The following is a 12,724-nucleotide window of genomic DNA, read 5'->3' as shown; positions in this document are numbered from 1 at the left end:
GGGCGGGCACACCTGTGCATCCCTCTATATATATGTATGCTACATATAGCCAAAGCTACAGCTATCGCATCTCCCAAACGTCCCGCACGCAAATTATTGTTGCAATGAAACTTAAGCTGCTTAAACTTACCGGAACGCTTTCCTTTTGGCCAACCGATGATGGAGACATCATCGCCCGTGTTTAACCTGATTTGCGGGGAAGCGTGTGGCTCCCGTTTCCCCGCCCTTCGGGGGAGCAAAATTGAAAAGCTTAATGGATTACGAGTCAGAGATTAACTGGCTATTTAAAGGTCCACGGAAATCGCCGGTGTTGCAAAACAAATCCCCGATAAATGGCGGCTAAATCCAAATCACTTGGACTGCGGAAGTTCATGTTAACTTTCCTGTTTACGAGGAAAATCTTCACTTGGAAACTGACCTTAAATAATGCCTGGAATGGTAGAAGCAAAAAAAAACTAGCAAGTCGAAGCTTATATAACCTGGCAGATCGTTTTTATTAGCTATGTAATTTATAAGATCTAAGTAGAAGAAAATATGATCAAAATCATAAAGCTATTACTATGGTGGTAGAATATACATAGGTCGGAACCATCCGGATCTCAAAGCTCCCATAAGAAAATAAAAAAAACAGTTAAATTAAGTTGTTTGCATTTAATCGGCGATATAAATAGCTGGATGGAAGGGTGCTACCTCAAGGAAACGGTCCCTCGGCTGGGAACAAAACGATGTCCGAGATGCGACTCCAATCTTCGAATTCCATCCATTATGTGCTATATTCGGATATATAGGTAATGTCAGCCACAGAAATTACGAATAACAATGACGTACCGTTTGGCCGGAATCACTTTCCAGCTTCTCTCTTAAACTGGTCTATGACGTCCGCTCGGAAGTTCGCCAGGAACTGCTGGCCAATCTCCACCAGCTCCTCGTCATGGGGGTTTTCCTTTCGACCAGCTTCAACCATTTGCTTGATCTTCTGTTCCAGGACTAGGACCTCTGTTATCCGTTTAAACTCCCGATTCTTGTTATACAAAGATGGCAGATTATAGAAGACGTAGATGAGCGCCACTAGCATTGGTCCGACCGCGAAAATAAGAAACTGGATCATTTTGTAACGACTTAGTTAAAGCTGACGACCTGACTGGACGAATACGAATGTTCTAGTGTCGACTAGAAGGAAAAGTCAACGGCCTACCTTTTTTGTAGTGAGCTTGAAGTTAAAAGCAAAAGCCTACTAGATATGTTTGTGAGTATTACGTTACGTTACTAGGTTTATCGATAGTCGGGTCACCCGACTATAGCGTTCTCTCTTTTTTTTTGTGAAAAATTGTGATCTGGGTTTTTGGTAAAAATTTGAAATTTTCCTCTTTGTTTTTTGACTGTAACTCGGCCAAAAATGGTCTTAAACCAAAAATACATGCTGTTTTGAACAGATAACAAAATAATAAATAAATGCAAGCCACTTTCCTGGTGATCTTGAAAAAATAAAATCTTTCGCCAATTTTCAATTTTTTTATAAGGGGGTACATCATGATTTTTTGCAAAAAATTAAAAATAAATAAAATGTCAAGGTTTAAATGCCAATCGTTAGGAAATTTAATAACGATTTCAGAAAGGTATGACAATCCATATTTGGATAAATATTTCCTTTGTTTCGGTAAAAAAACGACGTTTAAAAATGTAATCCAAGAAATTGGTTTCCTCAAAAGTGATCATAGAACACTTAACACTTAAGATTATAACAACCATACCCCTTGTTAAACAAGTTAACTACCTTTAATCTCTTTATGGGCCAAATAGGAGAATGGAAAACGTGAGAAATAAAAAATAATAATAATAATAAAAATCACTGAATGTTCTCGCTGAACATGGCCAAAATGTTAGATTCGCCCGTCGCGACGGACAAGTTCGAATAAATCATTGTTAATTTACAAACGCCCCGTTGATGGCCTGACAATTTTCGGCTGTTTGCGATTGTTGGGCGAAAACCATGACGAGGACAAGTGGCCATCCGATCCCTGCTAATTAGGCCCAGAAATGTGCCATAAAATAAATGGCACAAATGCGAAATTAAATGGCCGACGAGGCCAAAGGACATGCGGCCATTTGATTGATGTCCTGATGGCCGCCGTTTCGCTTTCGGTTTTCAGTTTCTATGTCTATGTTTCTGTCTATGTCTGTGGCTTTTCCGCAACAGATTGTGTGTGCTATTTTCTATTTTCTATTATTATATATAACTTTTTCCCCCTTGCCTTTCGCTTTTGCTCTCGCTTTTTGTTCCATTATTAGTTTCATATTAATTCTTTTTTGGGTGCATCACATACAATCGATCTCTCCTTAGATTACCTTAAGCAGAGATTAATATAATGTATAATATTATAAAATACTTTTTTAAGACCTGAGCTGAACCATTCATTTTAATAACTGGTTAGCTCTTTTTATGATTCGATATTTTGCTTATTTTCTAAGCGCTCCTTTAAAGTTAACAAACATCCTTTAAACGATTCCCTAAGTGTTTTTTGCAATTATGGTGGGCACAAAAAAAACGCTGCATCGTTTAAACCCGTATTAAATTCATCCAGTCAAACGACTTCACACTAGATTACCCCGAAACGCAATCCGATACTTTGAAGCCCAGTCAGTCGACGGGGGGTGAATCCTTTCCCGCTGCCTTTGTCATTCATATCAATTTCGCATATTTTACGGCTGGCAAATGAAGCCATTCGCAAAACGAATGAATATGGCCGGAATCAGGGGGATATGGGGGATATGCAATAAGTAGGGCACAAGGGGTTACTTTTTTGCGTAGGCTCCTCGGCAAAATCAAATTGGGTCTCAGTCTCATCTAATGCAAAGTAAACAAATCCAATTGGATGCGGAAGTGAAGACAGGTTCAACCAGGGCTGATTTTATTCTCTGGCAATTTATGGGCTTTAGAGATTCCCGTGAAAATGGTAAAGAAAAATCTAAAAAGGCTTTAAAAATATTTATAAAATACATGTCAATTAAACATTCGATATACTACATTTTGTACCGCAATTTAAGTATGCTGTAATGTAATAACTACCGCAAACTCAGCTGCGGTCCACTCAACAGCGATTCGGAGGGCGAATCAACCAAGTCCACGACTAATCCGTAAATTACTCCCAATTTTCGTTGAGAACTCGGCATTATCCCGGCAGGAATTGCGTGAAACACGGCTGCCGCAGCAGGGATTATAAGCAGGCGGCTTAAGCAGGACCGAAAAAAAAGCAGGGAAAAAAGGGGCTGAAACAGAAACAGAAAAGCCCCGGCGCTGAGATGACGACACCTTTGCGGCTGACCCGCACGGAGAGCGCCAGTTTTCCATCCCTGCCAACAGGGCGTATTATGCGCTCACACACGACGCGCTGGCTGAGTTGATTACGTATACGCAGCGATGGCCCGTGAGTTGATTACGACGCACTGGCGGGCGAAATGTATGCCAAGTAATTTGCATAAACCGCGAATCGGACGGAATCGCCCGCAGACAGACATTCGTTGACACAGATGATCGGCATCAAAGGAGGCGCGAATATCCAGCCGAGTATGCGAATATAATGAAGACTGCTTGGCGTTGCCATAGTCCTCAGAGAAATTCCCCACCCCCTCAAAAAAAAGGGTTATCGATTTGCTAGCTTCTTATAAAAAAAAACTCTATCAATGAGCAGTCAGGCGGCCGATCAGGCGCCCAATATCCGTGACCCCGAGTGCTGGCTAAGACATCCGATCTCCGCCGAGGACACGATGATCCGACTGGCTTTGAAGTACGAGACCAGCATAGGTGAGCTGTGCCGGGCCAATCGGATGCATTGGCAGGACGTCCTGCAGACACGTCACCACATCTGGGTGCCGCTAGCCACTCGGAGAAATCGAGACCAGGAATGCCAGTCGATCCCCGCCTTTGCCAGCCCCACGACCTTGCCGCCCCATTTTTACCGCCAAAGTGCTCCAAATCCCAATCACTTGGCCGCCGAGGAAGATCCCCTGCTGATCACCACCAAAATCAAGTAGAGGTAGCCTCATTTCACTAGAAAACTGCCGCAACACAGAGAGAAAATATGCACTAAATTCATTCATTGTGTGCCGTATACATTTTAATACAATTAAGCAAGGCTTATTAGGCCAATATTTCTTAAGAGCACCAACACAGTTTGCCTGTTTTTTCCACTGCTCAGAACTTTTCACTCTCCATTTTGTCAGCAACCTTTATCCTTCAGATACAGCATCCTTTTTGAGCTCGGTTGTCTGGCATTTTAGTGGCGAGGCGGCGGAAACAAAGGAGAGATGCGATGCCGAAAAAGCGAGTGCAGGCGATGTCGGCCGACAACCGCGACAACCTCCTGTCGCGCTGATTAGAAAAGCCCCTTGGGTCTCCTTGCGCAGAAATTGGCTCTTAATTGTGGCAGAAGTGAATTTGCCAGCAGCAGGATGCAATTAAGACATTCAGCGACTCCCGCTGCTACAGCTGCTGCTGCGATTTTCGCCCACTTAGCTGGACGTTTTGAGAAGCGCGTAGAGAGGCGCTTTTGCGCTTTGCGCTTTGCGCTTTCACGCTGCTCCCGGTAGGAAGTCCGTGTGCTCCGGTCCAGATAAGCGCCCGCTCATATTCAAATGCGAATATTAACTAATCTGGACGAATGGTGGGGCTTTCGGGGGTCGGGAATCGGGAATCGGACACCCACTCATCCGGACGGCTCTGCTCGCAAAAAAGGACAACGGGGAATATGCGTACGTGCTCGTGTGATAAATTCACATTTTCCGGCTGACAAGCGGCAGCCAGGACAATCGCCCCGGCATTGATAGACACGAGGTCGTGGGACGTGAAGCCAGGTGAAATGGCAGCCGTGAAACGTAGCGGAACGCCGGTGTCAAAAAGGAAGTGCCAACAAAAAAGCCACCAAAAAAATTCGAGCCACCAGCCACCGAAGTCGAGGGGTGGATGGGTGGTTTGGTGTGGTGCAGAAATAAGAGGCACTGAGAAGAGGGTGGCCACATTTTGTGCCTTTCTGACAGACGCAACTTTGAAATTGCTCTGATTATGCGGAGGGCGAGGACGAAGGACACGAGATTGGTGAATCGAGAATCGGGAATCGGGACTCGAGGTTTGGGTTTCGGGTCTCGAGACTCCGAGACTCGGCACTCAATGGCATGTTGACAATGATAACGAAGTTGGCCACGGCTCTCTGGGTACACTCAGAATCCCAACTTGGGAATTACAATTAGAAAATAATATTGTAGAAAAGAATATTTAAGAATAATAAACATAATAATGTGATTTATGTGTGAGAGCACAAAGCCATTTGATCACTTCTTCGATATAATCTTTTGATCACATTCTGAGAAAATTTCCCAAACTACCAAAATATCCCTTGTTCTCCAATCAAACATTTTTCCCAGTGTACTTTTGATGGGGCGATGGCGATGGGGCACAAAAACAAAAGCGCACATCGCCAAATATCAAATGTCGCATGCCGGCATTAATATTTCATGAGAAATCATAGTTTGCTGATGCGTATAATTCAAAGGAATTGCAATCTGAATTAATTTTTGAATGCCAAGCAGCCAGGTGGCATTTATATTGATTCGCTTTAGAATTTACATGGCTTGCCGCCCAATCGATTGATTGATGAGTGGGTCAGACAGTTCGATTTAATGGTGGCGGTGGTGTTTCTGCCCGGGATGCCGCTGCCACTGCATTTGGTGCTCCGATATTTGCGGATCGATTGCCAGAAGTTGCACAAAGAACAAAGTTTGGCGAACGAAACTCATTTATTTGTTTTCCGCCGTGACAGTTGAACCATGTAATTATACACAGACAGCCGGAGCTTCGGCTTCACTCTACCCACTCTGAAATTCCCATTCCCATTCCCATTCCGATTCCCTTTGGCTTCAGTTTCAGCTTCTGGTTTGGGGTTTCGGGGTTTCGGGGCGACTTATGAATTATGACAGTTTTGCACACCACGCACAACTTTTGGCCGGGCTTTCAAATAGAAATTATTAGAAAGTTTCCAGCGAAAGCGAAAGGGGGGACAGCTGCATGGCACGAGATTAGTGCAATTGGGAGTGGGGATCCGATTCGGATTCGTATTCGGAATCGGATCTCTTTGAGAAGTGAAAAATGAGAAATGGCTGGGGGCCACAATCCAAGGCGTTCCCATATTGAACGTTTTGAAGGTTTTCGTTGAGTTTTTGATTTATGTCTGTTTGCCAGGGGAGCAAAGTGGTAGTGGTGCTGGTGGTGTGGGTGGCTGTGCACTGTGGCATTGGGGATTATGTTTATAAATGGCACATATGGATGGGATGGAAGCAGATGCAGCTATGCGGCAATTGTCATCCGAACGTTTTGCTTTCTACACTGCTGAATTTTGTGCTATAACCATCTGATGAAGTTCTGGCAAGCCAAATGGTAATATATCCATTAGCATTCTGTTTACAAAAGAACCAACCAGTTGCTGAAGCTTTTATAATGTGTGATTTAATGTGGTATCAAATTTGACTTGAAATGCGGCAGCTCAATTTGATATGCTGTCGTCATATGGTTTCTTACTCTCTTTTCCGAAGTCATAGAATCTCCCAAAGAGACAATCCGGCGAACTGATTTTATTTGACATAAGTTTTACCAGTATTTCATGGTAAAAACGGTATGCGTATAAATACCAGAAATTTGCGAGGATCCCGATTTTTTTATGTGGAACTTTAAAAAAATAAAAAATATATACCTATAAATACAATAATTTAAAATTTGTTTTAATTAGTCTTTAATAAAATTGTTTGATATATTTTAATTATTTTTAAAAACTTTACTAAAGTAAATATATTTTTCTGCACGACCACCCCTCAGAAACCATTACATGTACCATTATTTTTTGTACAGCAAAAAGTATACCCCCAAAAGCTGTTTAACCATTACCTGCATATTTATCGCATCGAATTCAAGACATCGCACATTTCGCACTGCCAATTATTAATTGCGAATTTCGAGGCGGTGGGGCGTCGCATGAAAAACAATCTACCATCATCACGGCCAACTGGCCAGATGGAGGTTATTGAATTACATTAATGGCGGACGGTACGGGATTGGGAGGTCCTGGGAGGTGCCTTAAATGGAGCGCAGGGAATGGGGAACAACGTCTTGAGTCGCATAGTCGGATTCACACTTATACCGCCATCATCATCGCCACCATCGTCATCATCATCATCATCGTAGCGGGACAATCATCATTCATTCGTGCAATGTGGCATTCATTTATGCATTCATTCGCATCCTTCGCACTACCTGTCTCTTTCACTCCCCCGTCTAGCCATCTCTTTCTTGCCAGCCGCATCTCAGTCGCATCTTCGTTTATTCGCTCATTTAAGCATTCGTGTTGTCGTTTCAGTTTCAATTTGCCTTGGCAACATTTTCGCAAATGTCTTTTTAATTGATTCCCAGCGATGCGAATGCGAATAAGAGACGAAAGAGACGGGTGTATACGATTCGACAGAGGTGGGGATAGAGCGAAAGAGAGAGAGAGAGAGAGAGAAAGATCTACCTTACCGGCTGCCGAGTGTAATTATAAATTGAATTAAAAGGCGCACATTTCGTCTTTTAATTCTGCTTGCTGCTTGAGCTTAATTAAAATTTCATTATGTCTCTCATATATATTCCCTTCGCTGAAGGATGACTGCGAAATAAGGAGGAGAAGGAACTACACAGCGATATATGCACAAAATATATTTGACAAGCAGCTTTACGAGCGAGCAGTAAAAATACTTGTTCTCCATTAATGTTCGCCTAATGCATGCATAGTGGCACTCCTCCAAAAAACCCCCATATTATTATGCAAAAAAAGCAACAAAAAAGTACCAGAAAATACTGCCAACGAGAAGGGCTTACGAAAAAACAGAAAGAGAGAGTGAAATGCCAGCGCAACTTGTCGACATGAAATGTTGTTGTCATTCTGTCTGGCAATTGCCCCTCTTGTTGTTGCTACTGTAGTTTATCGTCTTTGGTCTATATACATACGACATACATATATGCATTTCCGTTGTGTTTTTGTATTATTTGCGAGTGTGTTGGTGTAGTTGTGCGGCTGTTGTTGTGCTGTTGTTGTACTGTTGTTGTACTGTTGTTGAGTTTATGCATTGCAGCATTGTTGTAACAAAGCATAGCATAGTTTTTAGCGCAAATCAAAATGATTGATGATGATGGCCGCTCTAGATCTTGCACCCCTCATATGAAAGGCCCCGCCCACCATGTCATGTCCTCCTGCTACAACAACAACACCCACACCAAACAAAAACAAAAACAATAGCTACATCCACTTGACAGTTATGGCTGCTGATATGCTGCAAATAAACTAAATAAATCCTCTTTTGTGTAATGTCATTTTTGTGCCACTTTGTTTTCAAGGCAAGCATGAATCATGCCGTGAATTTTTCACTTTCCAGAGAAAGCGAACACTGTCTATTTAAAATTTCATTTTCAATTCTAAATTGACACAGATCCCGAAAGTAGGCAACAAATCTTGGTGGTCCTGGAAAAGCACGAGGGTTCACCACATAGCACTTCATTAACTTCGTGGGCCTGCAACACAAACACTGGCGCACAAATTTGCCAATCGCTTGAGTGAAGGATTATTTGCCGCTTGCCCTTTTGGTGGAATTACCACCCACCCACCACCCTCTCCCGTTTTCCCCTCCATCCACCATATTAATATTAGGCATACTTGCACTGCAGCTGCTTGTGGTAATGAGTGGGTGGCTGGGCGAATTGCGACTGCGGCTGCCCCTGAGGTCGTCGCAAGCAGCAGCTGCAGCAAAACCACAAATTGTTTAGCATACACTCAAAAAAAAATTTTAGAAAATCGCCTATGGATTTGCTTTACTGGCGATTTTTTTCTATATTTCTGGAATATTTCTTGAATTTAATGAATTTTGATTAATTGGAAGAAAATTTTCTTTACCAGTAGAAAATTTTTTTATTTTAAAGAAAAAAATCGCCAGTGAAGCAAATCCATAGGCGATTTTCTAAAATTCAGGGCGATTCATTTTCTGAGTGTATGTATGCATGCACGACGGGGCAGCCACGCAGCCACGCCCCCTTTCGCCGTCCCAACTCCTTTGGAGCGTTCTGCAGTTTGGACACGATAATAACGTTGACTTCTTGGCCAAGCCTAACCAATTAAACCGGTTATAATTTAAATGCTGTTTAATCTCTTAATTATAGTCTGATGTACACGATGCACAAATTGTTGTTTATAAATTAGCTTAGTCAGAAAAGATGCCACCAACTTTCAGGCCCATTGAAAAAAGGACGTCTATATCCTATAGCTTCCATTGGAACAATCGGATATAATTTGTATGACATTTCGCACAGTGTAGGAACAATAGGCTTAAAAACAGTTTTTTGAAAACGAAGGGCGGCAACTCTGCTGTATGTTTTAATGCTTTTTTTTATACCTTTTACTGTTTTCTTCGCTCAAAAAAAATTCTTAAAATTATTTTGTGCTTTTATGCAACTGTGCAAGAAATTTTTTTTTATATTTAACATTTTACATCAACAATTTTGAAAAATATTTAATTAAATAACGCTTTTCCTTCATTCAGGAGCTAGTTTGGCTATCTGATTGATCTTTGAGTTGTTCGTTATAAGTTTGCTGATCTGGCGCTATACGAATATTCAAATCCGTTTGCAATCGAGTTGTGGTGGCTACTCGAAATTCACGCTTTTCCTCAAGGCTCATTTTGCGCCAAAGGGAGGCGCCCTCCACTGTTAAGGCTCCTGGGTTGCATCTTTTGAATTCGCGAAGGAAATTATTGTAAGCCGTGTTGGGACGGCGCCTTGGAAACTGGTGGTTCCCCTTTGCCAATCGAATAGTGGATGCATTTTTCGGTGACACCATCACGCGAACCTTGACATTGAGGCGCTTTAGAGGTTTACGCAGCTCGTTGTTAGGTTTCTCCTGCTTTTTTGAATTGGTCATATCAAGCTTGTTGTTCTTCATTGTCTGTGCAACGTAGAAATGTCGATCTAAATAACTGTACGACTTTGCAATGTCTCAAATTTAAGAAAACAAATAATTACCTTGAATTACAGAGTGTGTCCGGGGTTTGTAACTGAATCTGAATGAATAAACTAGAGAAAAGTAAAGGCCAGGGTAACTGGGTCTTAGGCCTAATTATTTTTCCAAGATCACCCGGAAAGTGTCATGAACTTATTTATTATCTGTTTAAATCAGTATGTATTTTTGGTGTAGGGCCAAGTTACAGCAAATAAACCAAAAGAAAAAATTCCAATTTTTGTCAAAAACTAAAATCCCGAATTCCCAAAAAAAAAAACAAAACCGGTTTTTTCGCTAAAACAAAGCAAATACTGATTCAAAGTATGGATTGTCATACCTTTCTGAAATCGTTATTAAATTTCCTAACGATTGGCATTTAAACCTTGACATTATATTTATTTTTAATTTTTTGCAAAAAATCATCAAAATTTTATTTTCCCCAAATCACACGAAAAGTGTTCTGGATTTATTGATAATTTTGTTATCTGTTCAAAACAGTATGTATTTTTGGTGTATGACCATTTTTAGCCGAGTTACAGTCAAAAAACAAAAAGGAAAAATTCAAATTTTTACCAAAAACCCAGATCACAATTTTCCACATAAAAAAAAGAGAGAACGCTATAGTCGGGTGACCCGACTATCGATAAACCTAGTAACGTAACGTAATACTCACAAACATATCTAGTAGGCTTTTGCTTTTAACTTCAAGCTCACTACAAAAAAGGTAGGCCGTTGACTTTTCCTTCTAGTCGACACTAGAACATTCGTATTCGTACAGTCAGGTCGTCAGCTTTAACTAAGTCGTTACAAAATGATCCAGTTTCTTATTTTCGCGGTTGGACCAATGCTAGTGGCGCTCATCTACGTCTTCCTTAATCTCCCATCTTTGTATAAAAAGAATCGCGAGTTTAGACGGATAACAGAGGTCCTAGTCCTGGAACAGAAGATCAAGCAAATGGTTCAAGCTGGCCGAAAGGAAAACCCCCATGACGAGGAGCTGGTGGAGATTGGCCAGCAGTTCCTGGCGAACTTCCGAGCGGACGTCATCGACCAGTTTAAGAGAGAAGCTGGAAAGTAATTCCGGCCAAACGGTACGTCATTGTTAATCGCCATTTCTGTGGCTGACATTACCTTTATATCCGAATATAGCACATAATGGATGGAATTTGAAGATTGGAGTCGCATCTCGGACATCGTTTTGTTCCCAGCCGAGGGACCGATTCCTTGAGGTAGCACCCTTCCATCCAGCTATTTATATCGCCGATTAAATGCAAACCACTTAATTTCGTTGTTTTATTATTACGCAACTGACTGACTGATGTACATTTATATTGCGGTGAAAACTTTAGGGACTTATAGTACAACAATAATAATTATAAATGTATAAGCAAATATATCCCGGTTTATCTCAGTTATAACCTATAAAGAAAATAATACTACTAAATAAATAAATTTCTACTGTCCAGCCCAAACCGGAAGACTTGTGATTTGACTTTCATTGCTTTACCGACTGTTATACAAGACGGGCCAAAGCGTTGTATTTTTGAGCTATTATTTCCTTTGTTGCGGCAAAAAAACTGATATTTAAGGGTGGAAAAATGGATTTGAATTTTAGACAAAAATAAACTTTTCCCCCGGTTTTTTAGCCGTAATTTGGACAAATCAAGGCCGACAGCTAAGGGAGCGACTGTTTTGAACAGCTAACAACCTAAACTAACGATCCCCATCTTTTTTGGAAAAACTAAATTTTTCACCAATTTTCGCATTTTGGATAAGGGGTCACATCATGATTTTTTGCTAAAAAATCAAAAATCAAAATGTCCAGATTTGAATGCAAATCGATTCACATTTTAGCTACGAGTTTAAAAAGGTATGACATTCCATTTTTGGGCTATTATTTCCTTTGTTTCGGCAAAAGAACTCATATATTTGAGGATGGAAAAATTGATATAAAATTTAGACAAAAGTAATCTTTTTTCGGTATTTCAGCCGTAATTTGGAGAAATCAAGGACGTTGCAACGCCGAGCTGAGCTATTAGGGGAAAGGCCCGAAACCCGTTGTCTGCGTAGCAATCTGTAGGCACTTTGCACTAAACATAAATTTCCCAGCAGTTTGACACGACACGGAGAAAACTCAAATTATATGCGAGTACATGGAATGGGCGTGTGTGTGTGTGTAGTGTGGCTGTATGAGGTGTGCACACCTACACGCACACCCACATCCACCCACTGACACACTGACAGCCGTGCGTGTGTGTGTGTAGAGCAAGCCTTCAAATTCAAATTCCCCCGGGGACTTTGGCAGAGTGCAATGTCTGTCAACACTAATTGTTGGCTCCTGCTCAGCCGCCCGGCTGCTGTCTTTTGCTACAATAATGTCGTGTGTTCTCGTGGCTGTAGATGTATTCCGGTGTCAGGACCCTCCTTCACTCTCCACTTCTCCTCTAATACCTCCTGTTTCAGTGCCCTCCATCCGCTGTCCACAGCCTGGTGTGTTAATCCAGCTTACTAGTCCGTACACTCGGGAAAACCCACAAGCTACTGGCTAACAAAACGATATTAACAGCACTGAAACCTCTGGAATCTAATATGTAAAGATTGCGGTACTATACGTATTGAATCTACAAATGAAATATATATAAGACTCCCAGTTAAGTTTA

General features: G+C 41.5%; 2 protein-coding genes across 4 annotated transcripts; one reads left to right on the top strand and one right to left on the bottom strand.

Moving 5' to 3' along the window:
- Positions 1 to 3,594: 3,594 nt before the first annotated feature.
- On the top strand, positions 3,595 to 4,164 carry LOC108068598 (uncharacterized). The gene has a single exon (XM_017158263.3). It carries the CDS (start codon positions 3,682 to 3,684, stop codon positions 4,030 to 4,032), a length of 351 nt encoding a protein of 116 aa, XP_017013752.2. The 5' UTR covers positions 3,595 to 3,681; the 3' UTR covers positions 4,033 to 4,164.
- Positions 4,165 to 9,498: 5,334 nt separating this feature from the next.
- Positions 9,499 to 10,224, bottom strand: LOC108068613 (uncharacterized). 3 transcript variants are annotated; one of them, XM_017158282.3, is made up of 2 exons: positions 10,088 to 10,163; positions 9,499 to 10,033 (listed from the first exon to the last, which is right to left on the bottom strand). In XM_017158282.3, exon 2 carries the CDS (start codon positions 10,005 to 10,007, stop codon positions 9,606 to 9,608), a length of 402 nt encoding a protein of 133 aa, XP_017013771.1. In that variant the 5' UTR covers positions 10,008 to 10,033; positions 10,088 to 10,163; the 3' UTR covers positions 9,499 to 9,605. The 3 variants fall into 3 exon arrangements, with proteins under 3 accessions (XP_017013771.1, XP_017013770.1, XP_017013772.1); XM_017158281.3 differs by having other exon boundaries at positions 9,499 to 10,041; positions 10,088 to 10,143; XM_017158283.3 differs by having other exon boundaries at positions 9,500 to 10,010; positions 10,088 to 10,224.
- Positions 10,225 to 12,724: the final 2,500 nt, after the last annotated feature.

The sequence above is a fragment of the Drosophila takahashii genome, chromosome X, assembly GCF_030179915.1.
Source record: "Drosophila takahashii strain IR98-3 E-12201 chromosome X, DtakHiC1v2, whole genome shotgun sequence".
Taxonomy (NCBI): Eukaryota; Metazoa; Arthropoda; class Insecta; order Diptera; family Drosophilidae; genus Drosophila; species Drosophila takahashii.
This window is presented reverse-complemented; position numbering and strand designations above follow the sequence as displayed.